This window comes from Caretta caretta, chromosome 28, assembly GCF_965140235.1.
Source record: "Caretta caretta isolate rCarCar2 chromosome 28, rCarCar1.hap1, whole genome shotgun sequence".
In the NCBI taxonomy this organism is placed as follows: Eukaryota; Metazoa; Chordata; order Testudines; family Cheloniidae; genus Caretta; species Caretta caretta.
Genome location: NC_134233.1, coordinates 646,379 through 672,160, shown reverse-complemented (window position 1 = coordinate 672,160; position 25,782 = coordinate 646,379). Strand labels below are relative to the sequence as shown.

At 58.0% G+C, this 25,782-nt stretch overlaps 1 protein-coding gene across 1 annotated transcript; it reads left to right on the top strand.

Moving 5' to 3' along the window:
* On the top strand, nucleotides 1–24,394 carry LOC142070215 (uncharacterized). Its single transcript, XM_075123755.1, has 15 exons — nucleotides 1–11,635; nucleotides 12,020–12,145; nucleotides 13,640–13,758; nucleotides 14,193–14,254; nucleotides 14,857–14,990; nucleotides 15,426–15,485; nucleotides 16,017–16,188; nucleotides 16,724–17,352; nucleotides 18,007–19,713; nucleotides 20,098–20,223; nucleotides 21,751–21,869; nucleotides 22,304–22,365; nucleotides 22,967–23,100; nucleotides 23,536–23,595; nucleotides 24,219–24,394. The coding sequence occupies exons 1-15, from the start codon at nucleotides 1–3 to the stop codon at nucleotides 24,392–24,394; spliced, it is 15,321 nt and encodes a 5,106-aa protein (XP_074979856.1).
* The last annotated feature ends 1,388 nt before the right edge of the window (nucleotides 24,395–25,782 follow it).

The window sequence follows — 25,782 nt, the reverse complement described above, 5'->3', positions numbered from 1 at the left end:
ATGGCCGAGACCAGCACTGTCTCCGAGTCCGTCTCCTCCCCTAGAGCTTCCAGCCTGACCTCCACGGTGGAGAGCAGCACCGCCTCCGAATCCATCTACACGCAAAGCGCTTCCAGCCCAACCTCTAGGACTGAGACCAGCCCTGTGTCCATAGCTACCAGTCCGACCTCCACAGCAGAGACCAGCACCGGCTCCGAGACCGTCTCTACGCCCAATGCTTCCAGCCCGACCTCCAGAGCCGAGATCAGCACTGTCTCGGAGTCTGTCTCTATGCCCAGAGCTTCCACCCCGACCTCTAGGACCGAGTCCATCACTGTCTCCAAATTCATCTCCACGCAAAGTGCTTCCACCTCGATCTCTGGGACCGAGACCAGCACTGCCTCTGTGTCTATCTCCTCACCCAGAGCTTCCAGCCTGAGCTCTATGGCCGAGTCCAGCACCATCTCCGAATCTGTCTCCACGCAAATCGCTTTCCGCCCAACCTCTGTGGCCGAGACCAGCACTGTCTCCGAGTTCGTCTCCATGCCCAGATCTGTCACCCCGACCTCTATGGCTGAGACGAGCACCAGGTCTGAGTCCATCTCCATACAAAGCCCTTTCAGCCCGTCCTCTGTGGCCAAGACCAGCACTGTCTCCGAGTCCGTCTCCATGCCCAGAACTTCCAGCCCAAGCTCTGTGGCCGAGAGCAGCACCGTCTCCGAATCCATCTCCACGCAAAGCGCTTCCACCCCGACCTCTAGGACCGAGACGAGCACTGCCTCTGTGTCCATCTCCTCGCCCAGAGCTTCCAGCCCGAGCTCTATGGCCGAGACCAGCACCTCCGAGTCCACCTCTCCATCCAGCACTTCTAGACCGACCTCTGTGACTCAGACCAGCACTGTCTCCAAGTCCGTCTCCATGCCCAGATCTTCTAGCCTGAGCTCTATGGCCGAGACCAGCACCAGGTCCGAGTCTGTCTCCTCCCCTAGAGCTTCCAGCCCGACCTCCATGGCTGAGACCAGCACTGTCTCCGAGTTCGTCTCCAGGCCCAGATCTTTCACCCCGACCTCTATGGCTGAGACGAGCACCAGGTCCGAGTCCATCTCCATACAAAGCCCTTCCAGCCCGACCTCTGTGGCTGAGACCAGCACCGTCTCCAAGTCCATCTCCTCACCCAGAGCTTCCAGTCCAACATCCACAACCGAGAGCAGCAGCATGTCTGAGTCCTTCTCTTCCCATGCAGCTTCCAGCCCGAGCGCTGCGGCTGAGTCCAGCACCAGGTCCGAGTCCGTCTCCTCCCCTAGAGCTTCCCTCCCGACCTCCATGGCCGAGACCAGCACTGTCTCTGAGTCCGTATCTACGCCCAGTGCTTCCAGCCTGTCCCCTATCTCCGAGTCCAGCACCATCTCCGAATCTGTCTCCACGCAAAGTGCTTTCAGCCCGACCTCTGTGGCCGAGACCAGCACTGTGTCCAAGTCCATCTCCTCACCTAGAGCTTCCAGCCTGACCTCCACGGCAGAGAGCAGCACCGTCTCCGAATCCGTTTCCATGCAAAGCACTTCCACCCTGACCTCTAGGACTGAGACCAGCCCTGTCTCCGAGTCTGTCTCCTCACCCAGAGCTTCCAGCATGACCTCCATGGCCAAGACTAGCACCTCCGAGTCCACCTCTCCATCCAGCACTTCTAGACCGACCTCTGTGACTCAGACCAGCACCGGCTCTGAGTCCATCTCCTCACCCAGAGCTTCCAGTCCGACATCCACGACCGAGAGCAGCAGCATCTCTGAGTCCTTCTCCTCCCATGCAGCTTCCAGCCCGAGCTCTACGGCTGAGTCCAGCACCAGGTCCGAGTCCGTCTCCTCCCCTACAGCTTCCATCCCGACCTCCATGGCCGAGACCAGCGCTGTCTCTGAGTCCGTATCTATGCCCAGTGCTTTCAGCCCGACCTCTGTGGCCGAGGCCAGCACTGTGTCCGAGTCCGTCTCCTCCCCTAGAGCTTCCAGCCTGACCTCCACGGTGGAGAGCAGCACCGTCTCTGAATCCGTCTCCACGCAAAGCACTTCCACCCTGACCTCTAGGACTGAGACCAGCCCTGTCTCCGAGTCTGTCTCCTCGCCCAGAGCTTCCAGCCCAACCTCCATGGCCGAGACTATCACTCTCTCCGATTCCGTCTCCATGCCCAGATCTTCCAGCCCAAGCTCTGTGGCCGAGAGCAGCACCATCTCCGAATCCATCTCCACGCAAAGCGCGTCCAGCCCGACCTCTAGGACTGAGACCAGCCCTGTGTCCATAGCTTCCAGTCCGACCTCCACAGCAGAGACCAGCACCAGCTCAGAGACCGCCTCTATGCCCAGAGCTTCCATCCCAACCACCCCGTATGAGTCCATCTCTCTGTCCAGCTCTTTCAGCCCGACCTCTGTGACTCAGACCAGCACCATCTCTGAATCCATCTCAACGCAAAGCGCTTCCACCCCGACCTCTAGGACCGAGACGAGCACTGTCTCTGTGTCCATCTCCTCGCCCAGAGCTTCCAGCCCAAGCTCTATGGCCGAGACCAGCACCTCCGAGTCCATTTCGCCATCCAGCACTTCTAGACCGACCTCTGTGACTCAGACCAGCACCATCTCTGAGTCCATCTCCTCAGCCAGAGCTTCCAGTCTGACATCCACGACCGAGAGCAGCAGCATCTCCGAGTCCTTCTCCTCCCACGAAGCTTCCAGCCCGAGCTCTACGGCTGAGTCCAGCACCAGGTCCGAGTCCGTCTCCTCCCCTAGAGCTTCCATCCCGACCTCCATGGCCGAGACCAGCACTGTGTCCGAGTCCGTATCTACGCCCAGTGCTTCCAGCCTGACCTCTATGACCGAGTCCAGCACCATCTCCGAATCTGTCTCAATGCAAAGCGCTTTCAGCCCGAGCTCTGTGACCAAGACCAGCACTGTGTCCGAGTCCGTCTCCATGCCCAGATCTTCCAGCCCAAGCTCTGTGGCCGAGAGCAGCACCATCTCCGAATCCATCTCCACGCAAAGCGCTTCCACCCTGACCTCTAGGACTGAGACTAGCACTGTCTCTGTGTCCATCTCCTCGCCCAGAGCTTCCAGCCCGAGCTCTATGGCCGAGACCAGCCCCTCCGAGTCCACCTCTCCATCCAGCGCTTCTAGACCGACCTCTGTGACTCAGACCAGCACTGTCTCCAAGTCCGTCTCCATGCCCAGATCTTCTAGCCTGAGCTCTGTGACCGAGACCAGCACCAGGTCCGAGTCTGTCTCCTCCCCTAGAGCTTCCAGCCCGACGTCCATGGCTGAGACCAGCTCTGTCTCTGAGTCCGTATCTACGCCCAGTGCTTCCAGCCTGACCTCTATGGCCGAGTCCAGCACCATCTCCGAATCCATCTCCATGCAAAGCACTTCCACCCTAACCTCTAGGACTGAGACTAGCAGTGTCTCCGAGTCTGTCTCCTCCCCTAGAGCTTCCAGCCCGACCTCCATGGCTGAGACCAGCACTGTCTCCGAGTTTGTCTCCATGGCCAGATCTTTCACCCCGACCTCTATGGCTGAGACGAGCACCAGGTCCGAGTCCATCTCCATACAAAGCCCTTCCAACCCGACCTCTGTGGCTGAGACCAGCACCTCTGAGTCCATCTCTCCTTCCAGCACTTCTAGACCGACCTCTGTGACTCAGACCAGCACCGTCTCCAAGTCCATCTCCTCACCCAGAGCTTCCAGTCTGACATCCACGACCGAAAGCAGCAGCATCTCCGAGTCCTTCTCCTCCCATGCAGCTTCCAGCCCGAGCCCTACGGCTGTGTCCAGCACCAGGTCCGAGTCCGTCTCCTCCCCTAGAGCTTCCCTCCCGACCTCCATGGCCGAGACCAGCACTGTCTCTGAGTCCGTATCTACGCCCAGTGCTTCCAGCCTGTCCCCTATCTCCGAGTCCAGCACCATCTCCGAATCTGTCTCCACGCAAAGTGCTTTCAGCCCGACCTCTGTGGCCGAGACCAGCACTGTGTCCAAGTCCATCTCCTCACCTAGAGCTTCCAGCCTGACCTCCACGGCAGAGAGCAGCACCGTCTCCGAATCCGTTTCCATGCAAAGCACTTCCACCCTGACCTCTAGGACTGAGACTAGCAGTGTCTTCGAGTCTGTCTCCTCACCCAGAGCTTCCAGCATGACCTCCATGGCCAAGACTAGCACCTCCGAGTCCACCTCTCCATCCAGCACTTCTAGACCGACCTCTGTGACTCAGACCAGCACCGGCTCTGAGTCCATCTCCTCACCCAGAGCTTCCAGTCCGACATCCACGACCGAGAGCAGCAGCATCTCCGAGTCCTTCTCCTCCCATGCAGCTTCCAGCCCGAGCGCAACGGCTGTGTCCAGCACCAGGTCCGAGTCCGTCTCCTCCCCTAGAGCTTCCATCCTGACCTCCATGGCCGAGACCAGCGCTGTCTCCGAGGCCGTCTCCATACAAAGCGCTTCCAGCCCGACCTCTGTGGCTGAGACCATCACCTCTGAGTCCATCTCTCCTTCCAGCACTTCTAGAGCGACCTCTGTGACTCAGACCAGCACCGGCTCCGAGTCCATCTCCTCACCCAGAGCTTCCAGCCCGACCTCCATGGCCGAGACCAGCACTGTCTCTGAGTCCATATCTACGCCCAGTGCTTCCAGCCTGACCTCTATGACCGAGTCCAGCACCATCTCCGAATCTGTCTCCACGCAAAGCGCTTTCCGCCCAACCTCTGTGGCCGAGACCAGCACTGTCTCCGAGTTCGTCTCCATGCCCAGATCTGTCACCCCGACCTCTATGGCTGAGACGAGCACCAGGTCTGAGTCCATCTCCATACAAAGCCCTTTCAGCCCGTCCTCTGTGGCCAAGACCAGCACTGTCTCCGAGTCCGTCTCCATGCCCAGATCTTCCAGCCCAAGCTCTGTGGCCGAGAGCAGCACCGTCTCCGAATCCATCTCCACGCAAAGCGCTTCCAGCCCGACCTCTAGGACTGAGACCAGCCCTGTGTCCATAGCTTCCAGTCCGACCTCCACAGCAGAGACCAGCACCGGCTCCGAGACCGTCTCTATGCCCAGAGCTTCCATCCCAACCACCCCGTATGAGTCCATCTCTCTGTTCAGCTCTTCCAACCCGACCTCTGTGACTCAGACCAGCACCATCTCTGAATCCATCTCAACGCAAAGCGCTTCCACCCCGACCTCTAGGACCAAGACGAGCACTGCCTCTGTGTCCATCTCCTTGCCCAGAGCTTCCAGCCCGAGCTCTATGGCCGAGACCAGCACCTCCGAGTCCACCTCTCCATCCAGCACTTCTAGACCGACCTCTGTGACTCAGACCAGCACTGTCTCCAAGTCCGTCTCCATGCCCAGATCTTCTAGCCTGAGCTCTATGGCCGAGACCAGCACCAGGTCCGAGTCTGTCTCCTCCCCTAGAGCTTCCAGCCCGACCTCCATGGCTGAGACCAGCACTGTCTCCGAGTTCGTCTCCAGGCCCAGATCTTTCACCCCGACCTCTATGGCTGAGACGAGCACCAGGTCCGAGTCCATCTCCATACAAAGCCCTTCCAGCCCGACCTCTGTGGCTGAGACCAGCACCGTCTCCAAGTCCATCTCCTCACCCAGAGCTTCCAGTCTGACATCCACGACCAAGAGCAGCAGCATCTCCGAGTCCTTCTCCTCCCATGCAGCTTCCAGCCCGAGCCCTACGGCTGTGTCCAGCACCAGGTCCGAGTCCGTCTCCTCCCCTAGAGCTTCCATCCCGACCTCCATGGCCGAGACCAGCACTGTCTCCGAGTCCGTATCTACGCCCAGTGCTCCAAGCCCAAGCTCTGTGGCCGAGAGCAGCACCGTCTCCGAATCCATCTCCACGCAAAGCGCTTCCAGCCCGACCTCTAGGACTGAGACCAGCCCTGTGTCCATAGCTTCCAGTCCGACCTCCACAGCAGAGACCAGCACCAGCTCAGAGACCGCCTCTATGCCCAGAGCTTCCATCCCAACCACCCCGTATGAGTCCATCTCTCTGTCCAGCTCTTTCAGCCCGACCTCTGTGACTAAGACCAGCACCATCTCTGAATCCATCTCAACGCGAAGCGCTTCCACCCCGACCTCTAGGACCGAGACGAGCACTGCCTCTGTCTCCATCTCCTCGCCCAGAGCTTCCAGCCTGAGCTCTATGGCCAAGACCAGCACCTCCGAGTCCACCTCTCCATCCAGCACTTCTAGACCGACCTCTGTGACTCAGACCAGCACCATCTCTGAGTCCTTCTCCTCACCCAGAGCTTCCAGTCCGACATCCACAACCGAGAGCAGCAGCATCTCTGAGTCCTTCTCCTCCCATGCAGCTTCCAGCCCGAGCGCTGCGGCTGAGTCCAGCACCAGGTCCGAGTCCGTCTCCTCCCCTAGAGCTTCCCTCCCGACCTCCATGGCCGAGACCAGCACTGTCTCTGAGTCCGTATCTATGCCCAGTGCTTCCAGCCTGTCCCCTATCTCCGAGTCCAGCACCATCTCCGAGTCTGTCTCCACGCAAAGTGCTTGCAGCCCGACCTCTGTGGCCGAGACCAGCACTGTGTCCAAGTCCATCTCCTCACCTAGAGCTTCCAGCCTGACCTCCACGGCAGAGAGCAGCACCGTCTCCGAATCCGTTTCCATGCAAAGCACTTCCACCCTGACCTCTAGGACTGAGACTAGCAGTGTCTTCGAGTCTGTCTCCTCACCCAGAGCTTCCAGCATGACCTCCATGGCCAAGATTAGCACCTCCGAGTCCACCTCTCCATCCAGCACTTCTAGACCGACCTCTGTGACTCAGACCAGCACCGGCTCTGAGTCCATCTCCTCACCCAGAGCTTCCAGTCCGACATCCACGACCGAGAGCAGCAGCATCTCCGAGTCCTTCTCCTCCCATGCAGCTTCCAGCCCGAGCGCAACGGCTGTGTCCAGCACCAGGTCCGAGTCCGTCTCCTCCCCTAGAGCTTCCATCCTGACCTCCATGGCCGAGACCAGCACTGTCTCCGAGTCCGTCCCCATACAAAGCGCTTCCAGCCCGACCTCTGTGGCTGAGACCATCACCTCTGAGTCCATCTCTCCTTCCAGCACTTCTAGAGCGACCTCTGTGACTCAGACCAGCACCGTCTCCAAGTCCATCTCCTCACCCAGAGCTTCCAGTCTGACATCCACGACCAAGAGCAGCAGCATCTCCGAGTCCTTCTCCTCCCATGCAGCTTCCAGCCCGAGCCCTACGGCTGTGTCCAGCACCAGGTCCGAGTCCGTCTCCTCCCCTAGAGCTTCCATCCCGACCTCCATGGCCGAGACCAGCACTGTGTCCGAGTCCGTATCTACGCCCAGTGCTTCCAGCCTGACCTCTGTGGCCGAGAGCAGCACCGTCTCCGAATCCATCTCCATGCAAAGCGCTTCCAGCCCAAGTTCTAGGACTGAGACCAGCCCTGTGTCCATAGCTACCAGTCCGACCTCCACAGCAGAGACCAGCACCGGCTCCGAGACCGTCTCTATGCCCAGAGCTTTCATTCCTACCACTACGTTCGAGTCCATCTCTCTGTTCAGCTCTTCCAGCCCAACCTCTGTGACTCAGACCACCACCATCTTCGAGTCGGTCTCTACGCCCAGTGCTTCCAGCCTGACTTCCACAGCCGAGACTAGCACGGGCTCCGAGCCCGTCTCCACGCAAAGCGCTTCCAGCCCGATCTCTGTGGCTGAGACCAGCACCTCTGAGTCCATCTCTCCTTCCAGCACTTCTAGAGCGACCTCTGTGATTCAGACCAGTACCGGCTCCGAGTCCATCTCCTCACCCAGAGCTTCCAGTCCGACATCCACGACCGAGAGCAGCAGCGTCTCTGAGTCCTTCTCCTCCCATGCAGCTTCCCGCCCGAGCGCAACGGCTGAGTCCAGCACCAGGTCCGAGTCCGTCTCCTCCCCTAGAGCTTCCAGCCCGACCTCCACGGCAGAGAGCAGCACCGTCTCCGAATCCGTCTCCATGCAAAGCACTTCCACCCTGACCTCTAGGACTGAGACTAGCAGTGTCTCCGAGTCTGTCTCCTCGCCCAGAGCTTCCAGCCCGACCTCCATGGCCGAGACTATCACTCTCTCCGAGTCCGTCTCCATGCCCAGATCTTCCAGCCCAAGCTCTGTGGCTGAGAGCGGCACCATCTCCAAATCTATCTCCACGCAAAGTGCTTCCAGCCCGACCTCTAGGACTGAGACCAGCCCTGTGTCCAGAGCTTCCAGTCCGACCTCTAGGACCGAGTCCAGCGCTGTCTCCGAATTCGTCTCCATGCAAAGTGCTTCCACCTCGATCTCTGGGACCGAGACCAGCACCAACTCCGAATCCATCTCCACGCATAGTGCTTCCATCCTCACCTCTGGGACTGAGACCAGCACTGCCTCTGTGTCCATCTCGACGCAAAGCGCTTCCACCCCGACCTCTATGACCGAGACCAGCACCTCCGAGTCCACGTCTCCATCCAGCACTTCTAGACCGACCTCTGTGACTCAGACCAGCACCGGCTCCGAGTCCGTCTCTTTGCCCAGAGCTTCCAGCCCGACCTCCACGGCAGAGAGCAGCACCATCTCTAAATCCGTCTCCACGGAAAGCTCTTTCACCCTGACCTCTAGGACCGAGACGAGCACTGCCTCTGTGTCCGTCTCCTCTCCCAGAACTTTGAGCCTGACCTCTGTGGCTGAGACCAGTACCTCCGAGTCCATCTCTCCGTCCAGCACTTCTAGACCGACCTCTGTGACTCAGACCAGCACCGGCTCCGAGTCCATCTCTACCCCCAGAGCTTCCAGCCTGACCTCCATGGCCGAGTCCAGCACTGTCTCCAAGTCCGTCTCCACCCCCATATCTTCCAGCCCAACCTCTGTGGCCGAGACCAGCACCAACTCCAAGTCCATCTCCACAGCCAGAGTTTCCAGCCCGACCTTCACAAGCAAGATCAGCACCAGCTCCGAGTCTGTCTCCTCTCCCAGAGATTCCAGCCCGACCTCCACGGACCAGAGCAGCACTGTCCCTGAGTCCATCTCTACGCCCAGATTTTCCAGCCCAACCTCTGTGGCCGAGACCAGCACCAACTCTGAGTCCGTGTCCACACCTAGAGCTTCCAGCCTGACTTCCATGGCTCACTCAACAACAGTCTCCGAGTCCGTCTCCATGCCAGGTGTTTCCAGCCCAATCTCCATGGCCAAGTCCAGCACTGTCTCCAAGCCCGTCTTCTCACCCAGCGCTTCCATCCCGACCACTACGGCTGAGTCCAGCACTGTCCCTGAGTCCATCTCCACGCCCAGAGCTTCCACCCTGACTTCCACTGTAGAAGCCAGGACAGTCTCTGAGTCCTTCTCCACTCCCAGTGCTTCTAGTCTGACCTCCACGGCTGAGACCAGAACCATCTCCAAGTCCATCTCTACACCCAGTGCTTCCAGCTCGACCTCCATGGCTGAGTCAAGCACCGTCTCTGAGCCCGTTTCCATGCCCAGTGCTTCAATCCTGTCCTTGACATCCAAGTCCAGCACCGTCTCGGAGTTAGTCTCCACACCCAGGGTTTCCAGCCTGACCCTCACATCTGAGTCCAGCACCCTCTCTGAGTCTGTCTCCATACCCAGCATTTCAAACCTGAGTTCCACGGCTGATGCGAGCACCATCACACAGCCAACAGTCTCTGAATTCACCACCAATGAGACAACCGTGACATTGGCTCCACCCCATCCAACTGGTACTGAATTCCCAAGGACAGAGACTAGCATGGCAAGCACTCCTTCTCTTCCAATGACAGAGACATCCACACACAATGCGATAACACCTTCTTCAGTGCACCCCACAATGGAAACAAGTAACAGTGAGACAACCTCAGCAACATCCTCTTCACCGGCAACGGTGCCCAGCTCTTCCACTCAGAGCACCTTCTTGACTTCTGTCTCTCCCACAACCCTCTCTGAAAGCACAGCCAAGGAAACGACTCTGGCAACAATGGTTTCTGCTCCAGTTTCAGCAGAATTCACGAATAGCGATACAACATTGTCAACAACACCCTCTGCATCTGCTACATCTGAAACATCCACCAGCGAGACAGCGGCGACAACAGCTACTCACACTGCAGTTGTATCAACATCTTCTACTGAGAGTGCCATCACGACAAACGTGTCACACACAACAGTTCCTGAATTCATTACCAGTGCCGCACCCCCAATGACAACTCCTCCACATCTGACTTTAACAGAATTCACAGGCCGTGAGACTACCCTGGCAACTAGGTTTCCTGTAGAAACGACTTCAAAATCTACCCAGGCTGAGACCACGATATCAACAACTCTCTCTGTACCTGTTACACCTGAAATCTCCACCCTTGAAACGAACTCTACAATGGCCACCTCCCAACCAGCTCTGACCACCCCTTCCTCTCAGAGCCCTTCAGTGACGTTTCCCTCCCACTCAGCTGTATCTGAGTTCACCAGAAAGGAGACAACTTTGGCAACAAGCATTGTAAAGACAACTGGGCGCTATTCAACCATGTCTGAAGTCCCCACCAATGAAACCACACTCACAACAAGTCTTTCCGGGACAACGGTTCCTGAAGTCACAAGGTCTTCCACACTCTCTGTGGCAGCTACAGCAGAAAGCTCCACCCGTGAGACAAACTTGACAACAGTCACATCCCAGCCAACTGTCGTGACATCTTCCACGGAGAGTAGGACAATGGCATCTGTGTCCCATACAACCCTACCCGAATTCAGCACCAATGAGAGAACCAAGGCAACTAGTCCTTCCACTCTTATGACTGAATTCCCAAAGAATGAGACCACCGTAACCTCAACTCCCTATGTCCCAGCAACAGGACTCACTCACAACCAAACGACACTGGCAACCACTCTTTCTGCGCCTGCCAGAAGTGAAATCTCCACCAGTGAGACAAGCTTGACAACAGCCACCTCTCAGCCCATTGTGCCAACATCTTCCATCGAGAGTAGCACCATGACATCTGTGTCCCATACAACCGTACCTGAATTCACCAGCAAGAAGACAACCGTGACGTCGGCCCCTCTCCATCCAACTCCGACTGAATTCACAAGTACTGAGAGTAGAGGAGTAACAACTCTTTCTGTCCCTAACACAGAGGAATTCAGCAGCCGACAGACAACTTTGACAACAGTCTCTCCTCAGCCGCCTGTGACCACATCTTCCACTGAGTCTACCGTAAAGACAAAAGAGTCCCATCCAACCATATCTTCATCCACCACCAGCGAGACCACCCTGGCAACAACACTTTCCTACTCAAGTCCTCCGGCATCCACCCACCATGAGACACTGCCAACGACAACCCGTTCTGTTCCAAGCCCAACCAAATCCAACAGCCACGAGGAAACATTGGCTACGACTGTTTCTTCGCCTACCGCCACAGGGTCCTCCTCTGGCATCTCTCGCACAGTGATGACGTCCGAGCCAGGAACAAGTCAAGTGTCTTCTACAAGGTCCATGGTGCCTCCTCTTTCCGTCTCGACAGGTTCTTCGGTTCCCACGAGGAAACCCGGCACTGTGACCAGCCTTGTGACTCAGACGCAGTCTAGCAGCACAAGTACTTCCGTGACTGTGCCAACCAAAATCCCAGGGACCAGCAGCCACCCCACAAACCCCACTGGCACCACAACCACTGCGGGTGAGTTGTGGGTTTCTATGGGGAGCAGGGTTCCACGAGGAAGGTAGGGGCGGCAGACTGGGAACCGTAGACTCTATTCCTGGCTCAGCCACTGACCAGCACCGTGGGGTCCCTGATCTCAGTCGGGGCAGGTGCAGTGCCCAGCACGATGGGGTCCTCCTTACGGTTTGGGGCATGCAGGGGCTATTGTCACACACAAAAATCACATCATCCACATCAGTGGCTAACTGGGATGTGAAGTTAATTCCTGGCTAGAAACTTGTGGCAAACCATTACCATTTCCCATGCTCACCCCAGAGGTGCCCGCATCTCAGTGCCGGGCGAGGGGTCCCTTTCAGGTGTGTGTCCTCATTCAGTCCCATTTCTCTCTTTGCTCCCCTGAAGTTCCCGCCACCACGCTGGAGCCCCTGAGGTGCCAGAATGGAGGGACGCCCCTTGCGAACAAGTGTCTCTGCCTTTCGGGATTTACAGGGGAGCGGTGCGAAACGGTGATGAACAACATCAACATCGGTGAGTGGCTCTGGCCTCCCCCATCGCTCTGTGGGTCCCTGTTGGACTGTCAGTCCCTGAGCCTTTTGGGGACTGTGACAAAGCTCTGTCCTTGCCTCCATGGGTCCTGCATTTCCTGGCGGATTTTGCTAGTCTCAGAGGCTCACCGTGACCCTCCACGTAACCCTTCTTTCTCTCGAGACAAGGGTCACAGTCTACTGAACCATTTTCATCATAAGCCAGCAAGGAAGGTGAGGAGAAGTTTCCTTCCTTGCACAGTCTCTGTCGTCTCCCAGTCTCAGTGATTAATCAGGTGGCAAAGGTGTGGGGGAGAGCCCAGGCCCATCCTCTACTCCAGGCTCCAGCCCAGGGACCCTAATAGTATCAGCTATGGTAGCTGACCTTTTAGAAACATGACATGTAGAATTCCCTGGGCTACTTCCCCCACAGCAGCCCTCACTTCCTCAAGCTCCACTTCACCCTTCCCTCATGGGCTCCTTCCTTGTGCCTGATATGGTGCGTACTACTCAGCCTCTCCAACAGCACAACTTCCTCCCACAGCTCCTGACATGCGCACCCACCTGACTAACTGGGAGGCTTTTAACTAGTTTCAGCCAGCCCCTGATTGGCTTTAGGTGTCCCAATCAACCTAGCCTTCTCCCTGCCTTCTGGAAAGTTCTTAAATGGCCCCAGGTGTCTTAATTGACCTGGAGCAGCTTTACTTTACCAGGCGACCGTGGTGGCTTTACCAGGGTGTTTGTTCCTGCGACCCGTGACTGACAGTCGCCTTTTTTGCAAGAGCATCGCACAAGCAAATGTGAGACGGGTGCAAAAAAGGCTAATATCAACTCAGGATGTGTGAATGGGGGAGGGGGTCGTCCTGCTCTGTTGGCGCCGGTAAGCCCCCAGCCATGGGTCTGTGGTGAGCTCTGGGCACATTAGGGGAGCTGGGGGCAAACGGGCGAGTGGCCACGCAGAGGACGATCCAAGGGCTAGAAACCCGACCTAGGGGGCAAGGTTGAACCAGGGTGTGGTCAGCGTGGAGGATGGTGGGGACTTGAGCCCGGCCTGCAGGTCGGGGAAGGGCTGGTCTGAGGGGACAGGGTCAGTTGTTCTCCGGGGCCCCCGAAGGCAGGAGAAGGAGCAAGGGGCTTAATCCGGTGCAAGGCCGAGCTCAACTGGGTTTTAGGAAACGCTTCCTGGCTCTCAGGATAGCTCGGCTCCTGCTCCTCAGAGCAGGTTGGACAAACACCCGTCAGGGCTGGGCTGGGGTTACTGGTCCTGGCTCAGCGTGAGGATCTGGACTCAGGCTCCCTTCCAGCCCATCCGTTCCTGGATTCTCCAATGATGGACCAACTTTAGAGGCTCAGAAGAGGAGCCAAACTCATTTGGCTCTTTAATTACCCCCGCCCCGATCTCATGGCGTTTAAACCCAGCCTGGCGAGCCCCCGCTCGTCCTCCCCGGCTTGTGAGCACTCAGGGCTGCCAAAGCTGCACTTTGTTTCCCATGTGCAGATGTGGTGAAGGCGGAGATCAATGTCACCGTGGTGGTGACGAACATGAACTTCTCCGAAAGCATGGAGGATCCAACGTCCACAGCGTTCAAAGAGTTTGTGGAAATCTTCCGTACCCGGGTGAGGGAGACCGGACTCAGGCGGGCTGGGGGGAACGCGCGGAGCTGTGGGTGAATGGGGAACTGCTGTAGTGGGGCAGAGATGGGGTCTGGCACGCCAGTGAGGGGTTAGATTTGCAGGGTCTGTGGAGGCAGTGCCCCATTGCTCAGGGCCGTGGTGTCTCCTAGGGGCAGAGGCCCTGATGCAATGCATTATGGGAGGTTTGGGGCTTTGGCAGGTGGGGGATGGTCCCTGGGGCTGGGTTGAGCCGTGGAAGGTCCAAGGCAGTCTGGAGGAAGGAGCATCCCACTGGTTTGGGGGAGGAGGGTCTCTGCTGGGCAGGGGACAGCTGCTGCAGCAGGGCAGGTCTGTGCGGAGCGCAGGGAAGGGGGCCAGGGCTCCATGGAGTAGGGGGAGCACTTTGCGCCCACCGTGCTGAGCCCGCTCTCTTGCAGATGGACCCGATCTACAGGGAGACGGTGCCTGGGTTCCTCAGCATCGAGGTGATCCAGCTCTGGTGAGGTGTGGGGCCCGGGCCCCATGATGGGGGTGGGAGAAAGGGTCGCCAACTTTCTAGTCGCACAAAAGCAAACTCCCTGGGCTGGGGCAGGGAGTTGGGGTGCAGGAGGGGTTCAGGGTGGGGTGTCCCTGTGGCACTTGCCGCTGTTTCCAGGAAGTTGTCACCATGTCCCTGCAGCCCCTAGGCACATGGGCAGTCAGTGAGGCTCCACGCGCAGCCCGCAGCCCGAGGCCTGGCTCCGCAGCTCCCATTGGCCGGGAACCTCCAACAACGAGAGCTGTGGGGGTGATGCCTGCAGGCGCGAGGTCAGTGCATGGAGCCTCACTGGCCGCCCATGTGCCATGTTCCTGCAGGGACCTGGCGGCAGCTTCTGGGAGCAGTGCGGTGCCCCAGGGCAGGCAGGGACTAGCCTGCCTTACCCGCACTGCACCGCCGGCCGGACGTTTCACCAAGTGGTCGGCAGTGCCAACCGGAGCTGCCAGGGTCCCCTTTCGACCAGGCCTTCCTGTTGGAACCCGGATGCCTGGCAACCCTGGGGATGGGGTGGTGTCATCCAGTGGTCCCCTGACGGCCTTTCTATTCTTCTTCTCCTCCCACAGCAATGGGAGCGTGGTGGTGGATCACCGCGTGGTCCTGGACGTGCCGTACGCCAACTACACCAGTGTGTACACCCAGGCCGTGGGCAACGTCAGAGCACGGCTGAACACCACCAATTGCACCAGCTCCTCTCCGGGTGTGTACCGCGCGTCGCCTGGCCAGCCGGCCTCCCTTTTGCGGGCCCGGCGCTGGCCATCTGGCTTTCGGGGTCGCTGCGGAGCCTTGCATGCCGTCCCTGCCGTGTTTCCTGCATCTCTCTTGGGCTCCCAGGGGGCGCCAGCCAGCCGAGGGGGTCTCCAGAGCCCCTGGGGAGATGAAGGAGACCCCCACCTCGCTCCGCTGCATCTGTCATGCAGACCGGCTAGTTTCTCCCAGGCGTTGGGGTTCCACCGCGCTAGGGCTGTGGGCTCTCAGCATGCTGGACTGTGAACAGCCCCTTCTAACCGCTCGGCCTCCAGCGTGCATCCTGCTCCCCAACGTGGCTGGAAACATGCACAAACCTGGAGCCAGATCCCCCCCAAATCGCAGATGCTGCAACTCACATTTGGGTCTCCCTCTCTCTTGTTTTCAGACAAATTGTGCTTTAAACCTGGAGCCACGCAGGTCAACTCGGTAAATCTGAACATAGCAGGTAAGACCCAGAGCCTCTGTCTCTGCCCGTCACCCCCTTCCCTGCTCTCCCAGGATAACGCCAGGGGCCGGTCCTGTAGGTTTGTAAGGTCAGAGACGCAGCTGGAGCGAACTTGCATCACAGCTGGATCTATGCCTGTGGCTTGACAGCGGATTCACCGCAGCTAAGGGTCTGGCCGGCAGATGCAAGGACCCCAGTGATCTCTGCGTCCGGCTGAGCGAGTGCAGAGCGTTTGGAGTCACACAGGCTCCATTTAAATGCTCTGGGAATCCAGCAGCTCCCCGGGGAGGCCGTTCTGGCCGCCATGCGCATGTTCCGTGCAGTCTGAATCGGTCGAAGCGCGGCTCCCAGGTGTTAGATGCCTTCTCCCCTGTAGCCCGGGATCCGGTCGCTCTCTGGGCCCGGTTCCTGTTTTGGAGGGTCCCTTGGGACGCATCTGGCTGAGCAGTGTCTGAGCATCCAGGAAGGAAGTGGGAGGTGGGTTGCTTTCCTGTGGTATTTACCTGCCTCGGCTTTCGCCCTCCCCCCCAGCGGTCTGCCAGAATGACTCCATCATTCCCGCGGCGTACCAGAAATATTACTTCCCACTGAACGTGAGCAACGGGCTGATGTGCGTCTCCAACTGCAGCATCCACAGCCCCTACGGCCCCTTCTGCAAAGCAGGGGAGCAGTGCTACCTTGGGGCTCAGGGACCCCAGTGCCGGTGAGTCACACACCTCCCCAAAGGGGGCTGCTTTCTGCTGGAGCTATAGACATCTTGCCTCCCTGCTGCTGTGTCCCGCGCGCGAATGAGCTCTCCAAAGCCAGGCAGGGCAGGGGATGCTCTCCTCCATGGGTCACTGCCCAACGCCTCAGCATGGTGGTAACTGGGGGTGCTGCGCCACAAGAAGTGGGGAGCCTGAGCTGTAGGGAGTGGGGGGCTCAGAGGGTGCGCATTTGCCAGGGGATGCTGTGGGGCAGGGAGCAGGGTGGAGTCTCAGCAGCGGGCGCTCTCCCCCAGCAAGTAGGGCTGGCCCAAGTGGGGCACTAGCGGGCGTCGTGGGGCAGGGAGCGGAGCAGGGGCTCAGCAGCGGGTGCTGTCCCCTGCCAGTCAGTGATTTCCACGCTGCCCCAGCACGGTGTCAGGCGGGGTTGCACTGCAGAACGTGGGGTGGGTAACTCAGCAGCGGCCCATGGGAAAGGCATGATCTGTAATTGGTTCCATGAGTGATGAAGCCATGGTAATTTTCCCCACTCAGTCAGCTGACCACGACAGTAGCAGGGACCCAGTCGATGCCAACAACAGCTGAGTTCACAGTACGGGAGACAGCACACAGCACAGCGGTTCGGTCCAGCACAGAGCCACCGAGCTCAGCCACAGCTCCCGTCCCAAAGACGTCTGTAGCCACCACAGAGAGAAGCACACACACGAGTTCCTCAGAGACAGCTACAGGAGAACATCTGACGACTGCTTCCCAGTCTCCTCTGACAGCATCGTCCAGTGAAAGTCCCATAAGGACGACTGTCACACACCCCGCGGTGTCTGAATTCACCACCAATGGGACAACCGGGACATTGGCTCCACCCCATCCAACTGGTACTGAATTCCCAAGGACAGAGACTAGCATGGCAAGCACTCCTTCTCTTCCAATGACAGAGACATCCACACACAATGTGATAACACCTTCTTCAGCGCACACCACAATGGAAACAAGTAACAGTGAGACAACCTCAGCAACATCCTCTCCACCGGCAACGGTGCCCAGCTCTTCCACCCAGAGCACCTTCCTGACTTCTGTCTCTCCCACAACCCTCTCTGAAAGCACAGCCAAGGAAACGACTCTGGCAACAACAGTTTCTGCTCCAGCTTCACCAGAATTGACCCACAGTGAAACAACATTGTCATCAACACCCTCTGCGTCTGCTACATCTGAGATATCCACCAGCGAGAGAGCGGCTACAGGAGCTACTAACTCTGCAGTTGTTTCAACATCTTCCAGGGAGATAACAAGAAGTGTCTCTCTCCCAACACTACCTGAAACTTTCACCGGTGAGACAACCCTAACAACAACAACTCTTCCCCCGACCTTTAGTGAATATACAAACAGTGAGACTCCCATGGCAACCTCTCTTCTGGTCCCGAGAACAGCCGAAATTTCCACAAGGGAGGAAAGACTGATGACTGCTTCCGAGTCAACTCTGACAGCATCGTCCAGTAAAAGTCCCATAAGGATGACTGTCACACACCCCACGGTGCCTGAATTCACCACCAATGGGACAACCGTGACATTGGCTCCACCCCATCCAACTGGTACTGGATTCCCAAGGACAGAGACTACCATGGCAAGTACTCCTTCTCTTCCAATGACAGAGACATCCACACACAATGTGATAACACCTTCTTCAGGGCATACCACAATGGAAACAAGTAACAGTGAGACAACCTCAGCAACATCCTCTCCACCGGCAACGGTGCCCAGCTCTTCCACCCAGAGCACCTTCTTGACTTCTGTCTCTCACACAACCCTCTCTGAAAAAACAGCCAAGGAAACGACTCTGGCAACAACGGTTTCTGCTCCAGCTTCACCAGAATTGACCCACAGTGAAACGACATTGTCATCAACACCCTCTGCGTCTGCTACATCTGAGATATCCACCAGCGAGACAGCGGCTACAAGAGCTACTTCCTCTGCAGTTGTTTCAACATCTTCTACTGAGAGTGCCATCACGACAAACGTGTCACACACAACAGTTCCTGAATTCATTACCAGTGCCGCACCCCCAATGACAACTCCTCCACATCTGACTTTAACAGAATTCACAGGCCGTGAGACTACCATGGCAACTAGGTTTCCTGTAGAAACGGCTTCAAAATCTACCCCGGCTGAGACCACGATATCAACAACTCTCTCTGTACCTGTTACACCTGAAATCTCCACCCTTGAAACGAACTCTACAATGGCCACCTCCCAACCAGCTCTGACCACCCCTTCCTCTCAGAGCCCTTCAGTGACGTTTCCCTCCCACTCAGCTGTGTCTGAGTTCACCAGAAAGGAGACAACTTTGGCAACAAGCATTGTAAAGACAACTGGGCGCTATTCAACCATGTCTGAAGTCCCCACTAATGAAACCACACTCACAACAAGTCTTTCCGGGACAACGGTTCCTGAAGTCACAAGGTCTTCCACACTCTCTGTGGCAGCTACAGCAGAAAGCTCCACCCGTGAGACAAACTTGACAACAGTCACATCCCAGCCAACTGTCGTGACATCTTCCACGGAGAGTAGGACAATGGCATCTGTGTCCCATACAACCCTACCCGAATTCAGCACCAATGAGAGAACCAAGGCAACTAGTCCTTCCACTCTTATGACTGAATTCCCAAAGAATGAGACCACCGTAACCTCAACTCCCTATGTCCCAGCAACAGGACTCACTCACAACCAAACGACACTGGCAACCACTCTTTCTGCGCCTGCCAGAAGTGAAATCTCCACCAGTGAGACAAGCTTGACAACAGCCACCTCTCAGCCCATTGTGCCAACATCTTCCATCGAGAGTAGCACCATGACATCTGTGTCCCATACAACCGTACCTGAATTCACCAGCAAGAAGACAACCGTGACATCGGCCCCTCTCCATCCAACTCCGACTGAATTCACAAGTACTGAGAGTAGAGGAGTAACAACTCTTTCTGTCCCTAACACAGAGGAATTCAGCAGCCGACAGACAACTTTGACAACAGTCTCTCCTCAGCCGCCTGTGACCACATCTTCCACTGAGTCTACCGTAAAGACAAAAGAGTCCCATCCAACCATATCTTCATCCACCACCAGCGAGACCACCCTGGCAACAACACTTTCCTACTCAAGTCCTCCGGCATCCACCCACCATGAGACACTGCCAACGACAACCCGTTCTGTTCCAAGCCCAACCAAATCCAACAGCCACGAGGAAACATTGGCTACGACTGTTTCTTCGCCTACCGCCACAGGGTCCTCCTCTGGCATCTCTCGCACAGTGATGACGTCCGAGCCAGGAACAAGTCAAGTGTCTTCTACAAGGTCCATGGTGCCTCCTCTTTCCGTCTCGACAGGTTCTTCGGTTCCCACGAGGAAACCCGGCACTGTGACCAGCCTTGTGACTCAGACGCAGTCTAGCAGCACAAGTACTTCCGTGACTGTGCCAACCAAAATCCCAGGGACCAGCAGCCACCCCACAAACCCCACTGGCACCACAACCACTGCGGGTGAGTTGTGGGTTTCTATGGGGAGCAGGGTTCCACGAGGAAGGTAGGGGCGGCAGACTGGGAACCGTAGACTCTATTCCTGGCTCAGCCACTGACCAGCACCGTGGGGTCCCTGATCTCAGTCGGGGCAGGTGCAGTGCCCAGCACGATGGGGTCCTCCTTACGGATTGGGGCATGCAGGGGCTATTGTCACACACAAAAATCACATCATCCACATCAGTGGCTAACTGGGATGTGAAGTTAATTCCTGGCTAGAAACTTGTGGCAAACCATTACCATTTCCCACGCTCACCCCAGAGGTGCCCACATCTCAGTGCCGGGCGAGGGGTCCCTTTCAGGTGTATGTCCTCATTCAGTCCCATTTCTCTCTTTGCTCCCCTGAAGTTCCCGCCACCACGCTGGAGCCCCTGAGGTGCCAGAATGGAGGGACGCCCCTTGCGAACAAGTGTCTCTGCCTTTCGGGATTTACAGGGGAGCGGTGCGAAACGGTGATGAACAACATCAACATCGGTGAGTGGCTCTGGCCTCCCCCATCGCTCTGTGGGTCCCTGTTGGACTGTCAGTCCCTGAGCCTTTTGGGGACTGTGACAAAGCTCTGTCCTTGCCTCCATGGGTCCTGCATTTCCTGGCGGATTTTGCTAGTCTCAGAGGCTCACCGTGACCCTCCACGTAACCCTTCTTTCTCTCGAGACAAGGGTCACAGTCTACTGAACCATTTTCATCATAAGCCAGCAAGGAAGGTGAGGAGAATTTTCCTTCCTTGCACAGTCTCTGTCGTCTCCCAGTCTCAGTGATTAATCAGGTGGCAAAGGTGTGGGGGAGAGCCCAGGCCCATCCTCTACTCCAGGCTCCAGCCCAGGGACCCTAATAGTATCAGCTATGGTAGCTGACCTTTTAGAAACATGACATGTAGAATTCCCTGGGCTACTTCCCCCACAGCAGCCCTCACTTCCTCAAGCTCCACTTCACCCTTCCCTCATGGGCTCCTTCCTTGTGCCTGATATGGTGCGTACTACTCAGCCTCTCCAACAGCACAACTTCCTCCCACAGCTCCTGACATGCGCACCCACCTGACTAACTGGGAGGCTTTTAACTAGTTTCAGCCAGCCCCTGATTGGCTTCAGGTGTCCCAATCAACCTAGCCTTCTCCTTGCCTTCTGGAAAGTTCTTAATTGGCCCCCGGTGTCTTAATTGACCTGGAGCAGCTTTACTTTACCAGGCGACCCTGGTGGCTTTACCGGGGTGTTTGTTCCTGCGACCCGTGACTGACACTCGCCTTTTTTGCAAGAGCATCGCACAAGCAAATGTGAGACGGGTGCAAAAAAGGCTAATATTAACCCAGGATGTGTGAATGGGGGAGGGGGTCGTCCTGCTCTGTTGGTGCCGGTAAGCCCCAGCCATGGGTCTGTGGCGAACTCTGGGCACATTAGGGGAGCTGGGGGCAAACGGGGGAGTGGCCATGCAGAGGACGATCCGAGGGCTAGAAACCCGACCTAGGGGGCGAGGTTGAACCCGGGTGTGGTCAGCGTGGAGGACGGTGAGGACTTGAGCCCAGCCTGCAGGTCGGGGAAGGGCTGGTCTGAGGGGACAGGGTCAGTTGTACTCCGGGGCCCCCAAAGGCAGGAGAAGGAGCAAGGGGCTTAATCCGGAGCAAGGCCGAGCTCAACTGGGTTTTAGGAAACGCTTCCTGGCTCTCAGGGTAGCTCGGCTCCAGAACAGGTGCCATGGGCGGGTCCTGTCTCTGGAGGCTTCTCAGAGCAGGTTGGACAAACACCCGTCAGGGCTGGGCTGGGGTTACTGGTCCTGGCTCAGCGTGAGGATCTGGACTCAGGCTCCCTTCTAGCCCGTCCGTTCCTTGATTCTCCAATGATGGAGCAACTTTAGAGGCTTAGAACAGGAGCCAAACTCATTTGGCTCTTTAATTACCCCTGCCCCTATCTCGTGGTGTTTAAACCCAGCCTGGCGAGCCCCCGCTCGTCCTCCCCGGCTCGTGAGCGCTCGGGGCTGCCAAAGCTGCACTTTGTTTTCCATGTGTAGATGTGGTGAAGGCGGAGATCAATGTCACCGTGGTGGTGACGAACATGAACTTCTCCGAAAGCATGGAGGATCCAAGGTCCACAGCGTTCAAAGTGTTTGTGGAAATCTTCCGTACCCGGGTGAGGGAGACTGGACTCAGGACGGCTGGGGGGAACGCGCGGAGCTGTGGGTGAATGGGGAACTGCTGTAGTGGGGGCAGAGCTGGGGTCTGGCACGCCGGTGAGGGGTTAGATTGCAGGGTCTGTGGAGGCAGTGCCCCATTGCACAGAGCCGCGGTGTCTCCTAGGGGCAGAGGCCCTGATGCAATGCATTATGGGAGGCTTGGGGCTTTGGCAGGTGGGGGATGGTCCCTGGGGCTGGGTTGAGCCGTGGAAGGTCCAAGGCAGTCTGGAGGAAGGAGCATCCCACCGGTTTGGGGGAGCAGGGTCTCTGCTGAGCGGGGGACAGCTGCTGCAGCAGGGCATGTCTGTGCGGAGCGCAGGGAAGGGGGCCAGGGCTCCATGGAGTAGGGGGAGCACTTTGCGCCCACCGTGCTGAGCCCACTCTCTTGCAGATGGACCCGATCTACAGGGAGACGGTGCCTGGGTTCCTCAGCATCGAGGTGATCCAGCTGAGGTGAGGTGTGGGGCCCGGGCCCCATGATGGGGGTGGGAGAAAGGGTCGCCAACTTTCTAGTCGCACAAAAGCAAACTCCCTGGGCTGGGGCAGGGAGTTGGGGTGCAGGAGGGGTTCAGGGTGGGGTGTCCCTGTGGCACTTGCCGCTGTTTCCAGGAAGTTGTCACCATGTCCCTGCAGCCCCTAGGCACATGGGCAGTCAGTGAGGCTCCACGCGCAGCCCGCAGCCCGAGGCCTGGCTCCGCAGCTCCCATTGGCCGGGAACCTCCAACAATGAGAGCTGTGGGGGTGATGCCTGTAGGCGCGAGGTCAGTGCATGGAGCCTCACTGGCCGCCCATGTGCCATGTTGCTGCAGGGACCTGGCGGCAGCTTCTGGGAGCAGTGCGGTGCCCCAGGGCAGGCAGGGACTAGCCTGCCTTACCCGCACTGCACCGCCGGCCGGACGTTTCACCAAGTGGTCGGCAGTGCCAGCCGGAGCTGCCAGGGTCCCCTTTCGACCAGGCCTTCCTCTTGGAACCCGGACGCCTGGCAACCCTGGGGATGGGGTGGTGTCATCCGGTGGCCCCTGACGGCCTTTCTATTCTTCTTCTCCTCCCACAGCAATGGGAGCGTGGTGGTGGATCACCGCGTGGTCCTGGACGTGCCCTACGCCAACTACACCAGTGTGTACACCCAGGCCGTGGGCAACGTCAGAGCACGGCTGAACACCACCAATTGCACCAGCTCCTCTCCGGGTGTGTACCGTGCGTCGCCTGGCCAGCCGGCCTCCCTTTTGCGGGCCCGGCGCTGGCCATCTGGCTTTCGGGGTCGCTGCGGAGCCTTGCATGCCGACCCTGCCGTGTTTCCTGCATCTGTCTTGGGCTCCCAGGGGGCGCCAGCCAGCCGAGGGGGTCTCCAGAGCCCCCGGGGAGATGAAGGAGACCCCCACCTCGCTCCGCTGCATCTGTCATGCAGACCGGCTAGTTTCTCCCAGGCGTTGGGGTTCCACCGCGCTAGGGCTGTGGGCTCTCAGCATGCTGGACTGTGAACAGCCCCTTCTAACCGCTCGGCCTCCAGCATGCATCCTGCTCCCCAACATGGCTGGAAACATGCACAAACCTGGAGCCAGATCCCCCCCAAATCGCAGATGCTGCAATTCACATTTGGGTCTCCCTCTCTCTTGTTTTCAGACAAATTGTGCTTTAAACCTGGAGCCACGCAGGTCAACTCGGTAAATCTGAACATAGCAGGTAAGACCCAGAGCCTCTGTCTCTGCCCGTCACCCCCTTCCCTGCTCTCCCAGGATAACGCCAGGGGCTGGTCCTGTAGGTTTGTAAGGTCAGAGACGCAGCTGGCCTCTGTCTCTGCCCGTCACCCCCTTCCCTGCTCTCCCAGGATAACGCCAGGGGCTGGTCCTGTAGGTTTGTAAGGTCAGAGACGCAGCTGGAGCGAACTTGCATCACAGCTGGATCTATGCCTGCGGCTTGACAGCAGATTCACCGCAGCTAAGGGTCTGGCCGGCAGATGCAAGGACCCCAGTGATCTCTGCGTCCGGCTGAGCGAGTGCAGAGCGTTTGGAGTCACACAGGCTCCATTTAAATGCTCTGGGAATCCAGCAGCTCCCCGGGGAGGCCGTTCTGGCCGCCATGCGCATGTTCCGTGCAGTGTGAATCGGTCGAAGCGCGGCTCCCAGGTGTTAGATGCCTTCTCCCCTGTAGCCCGGGATCCGGTCGCTCTCTGGGCCCGGTTCCTGTTTTGGAGGGTCCCTTGGGACGCATCTGGCTGAGCAGTGTCTGAGCATCCAGGAAGGAAGTGGGAGGTGGGTTGCTTTCCTGTGGTATTTACCTGCCTCGGCTTTCGCCCTCCCCCCCAGCGGTCTGCCAGAATGACTCCATCATTCCCGCGGCGTACCAGAAATATTACTTCCCACTGAACGTGAGCAACGGGCTGATGTGCGTCTCCAACTGCAGCATCCACAGCCCCTACGGCCCCTTCTGCAAAGCAGGGGAGCAGTGCTACCTTGGGGCTCAGGGACCCCAGTGCCGGTGAGTCACACACCTCCCCAAAGGGGGCTGCTTTCTGCTGGAGCTGTAGACATCTTGCCTCCCTGCTGCTGTGTCCCGCGCGCGAATGAGCTCTCCAAAGCCAGGCAGGGCAGGGGATGCTCTCCTCCATGGGTCACTGCCCAACGCCTCAGCATGGTGGTAACTGGGGGTGCTGCGCCACAAGAAGTGGGGAGCCTGAGCTGCAGGGAGTGGGGGGCTCAGAGGGTGCGCATTTGCCAGGGGATGCTGTGGGGCAGGGAGCAGGGTGGAGTCTCAGCAGCGGGCGCTCTCCCCCAGCAAGTAGGGCTGGCCGAAGTGGGGCACTAGTGGGCGTCGTGGGGCAGGGAGCGGGGCAGGGGCTCAGCAGCGGGTGCTCTCCCCTGCCAGTCAGTGATTTCCACGCTGCCCCAGCACGGTGTCAGGCGGGGTTGCACTGCAGAACGTGGGGTGGGTAACTCAGCAGCGGCCCATGGGAAAGGCATGATCTGTAATTGGTTCCATGAGTGATGAAGCCATGGTAATTTTCCCCACTCAGTCAGCTGACCACAACAGTAGCAGGGACCCAGTCGATGCCAACAACAGCTGAGTTCACAGTACGGGAGACAGCACACAGCACAGCGGTTCGGTCCAGCACAGAGCCACCGAGCTCAGCCACAGCTCCCGTCCCAAAGACGTCTGTAGCCACCACAGAGAGAAGCACACACACGAGTTCCTCAGAGACAGCTACAGGAGAACATCTGACGACTGCTTCCCAGTCTCCTCTGACAGCATCGTCCAGTGAAAGTCCCATAAGGACGACTGTCACACACCCCGCGGTGTCTGAATTCACCACCAATGGGACCACCCTGACATTGGTTCCACCCCATCCAACTGGTACTGAATTCCCAAGGACAGAGACTACCATGGCAAGCACTCCTTCTCTTCCAATGACAGAGACATCCACACACAATGTGATAACACCTTCTTCAGTGCATACCACAATGGAAACAATCAACAGTGAGACAACCTCAGCAACATCCTCTCCACCGGCAACGGTGCCCAGCTCTTCCACCCAGAGCACCTTCTTGACTTCTGTCTCTCACACAACCCTCTCTGAAAGCACAGCCAAGGAAACGACTCTGGCAACAACGGTTTCTGCTCCAGTTTCAGCAGAATTCACGAATAGCGATACAACATTGTCAACAACACCCTCTGCGTCTGCTACATCTGAAACATCCACCAGCGAGACAGCGGCGACAACAGCTACTGGTTCTGCAGTTGTATCAACATCTTCTACTGAGAGTGCCATCACGACAAACGTGTCACACGCAACAGTTCCTGAATTCATTACCAGTGCCGCACCCCCAATGACAACTCCTCCACATCTGACTTTAACAGAATTCACAGGCCGTG

Excerpts from the sequence above, each read along its gene's own strand:
- LOC142070215 (XM_075123755.1), top strand. The coding sequence starts at position 1 with ATGGCCGAGACCAGCACTGTCTCCGAGTCCGTCTCCTCCCCTAGAGCT. Across the intron at positions 14,255-14,856 it reads ATCGAGGTGATCCAGCTCTG|CAATGGGAGCGTGGTGGTGG; the intron begins GTGAGGTGTGGG and ends CTCCTCCCACAG. Across the intron at positions 22,366-22,966 it reads ATCGAGGTGATCCAGCTGAG|CAATGGGAGCGTGGTGGTGG; the intron begins GTGAGGTGTGGG and ends CTCCTCCCACAG.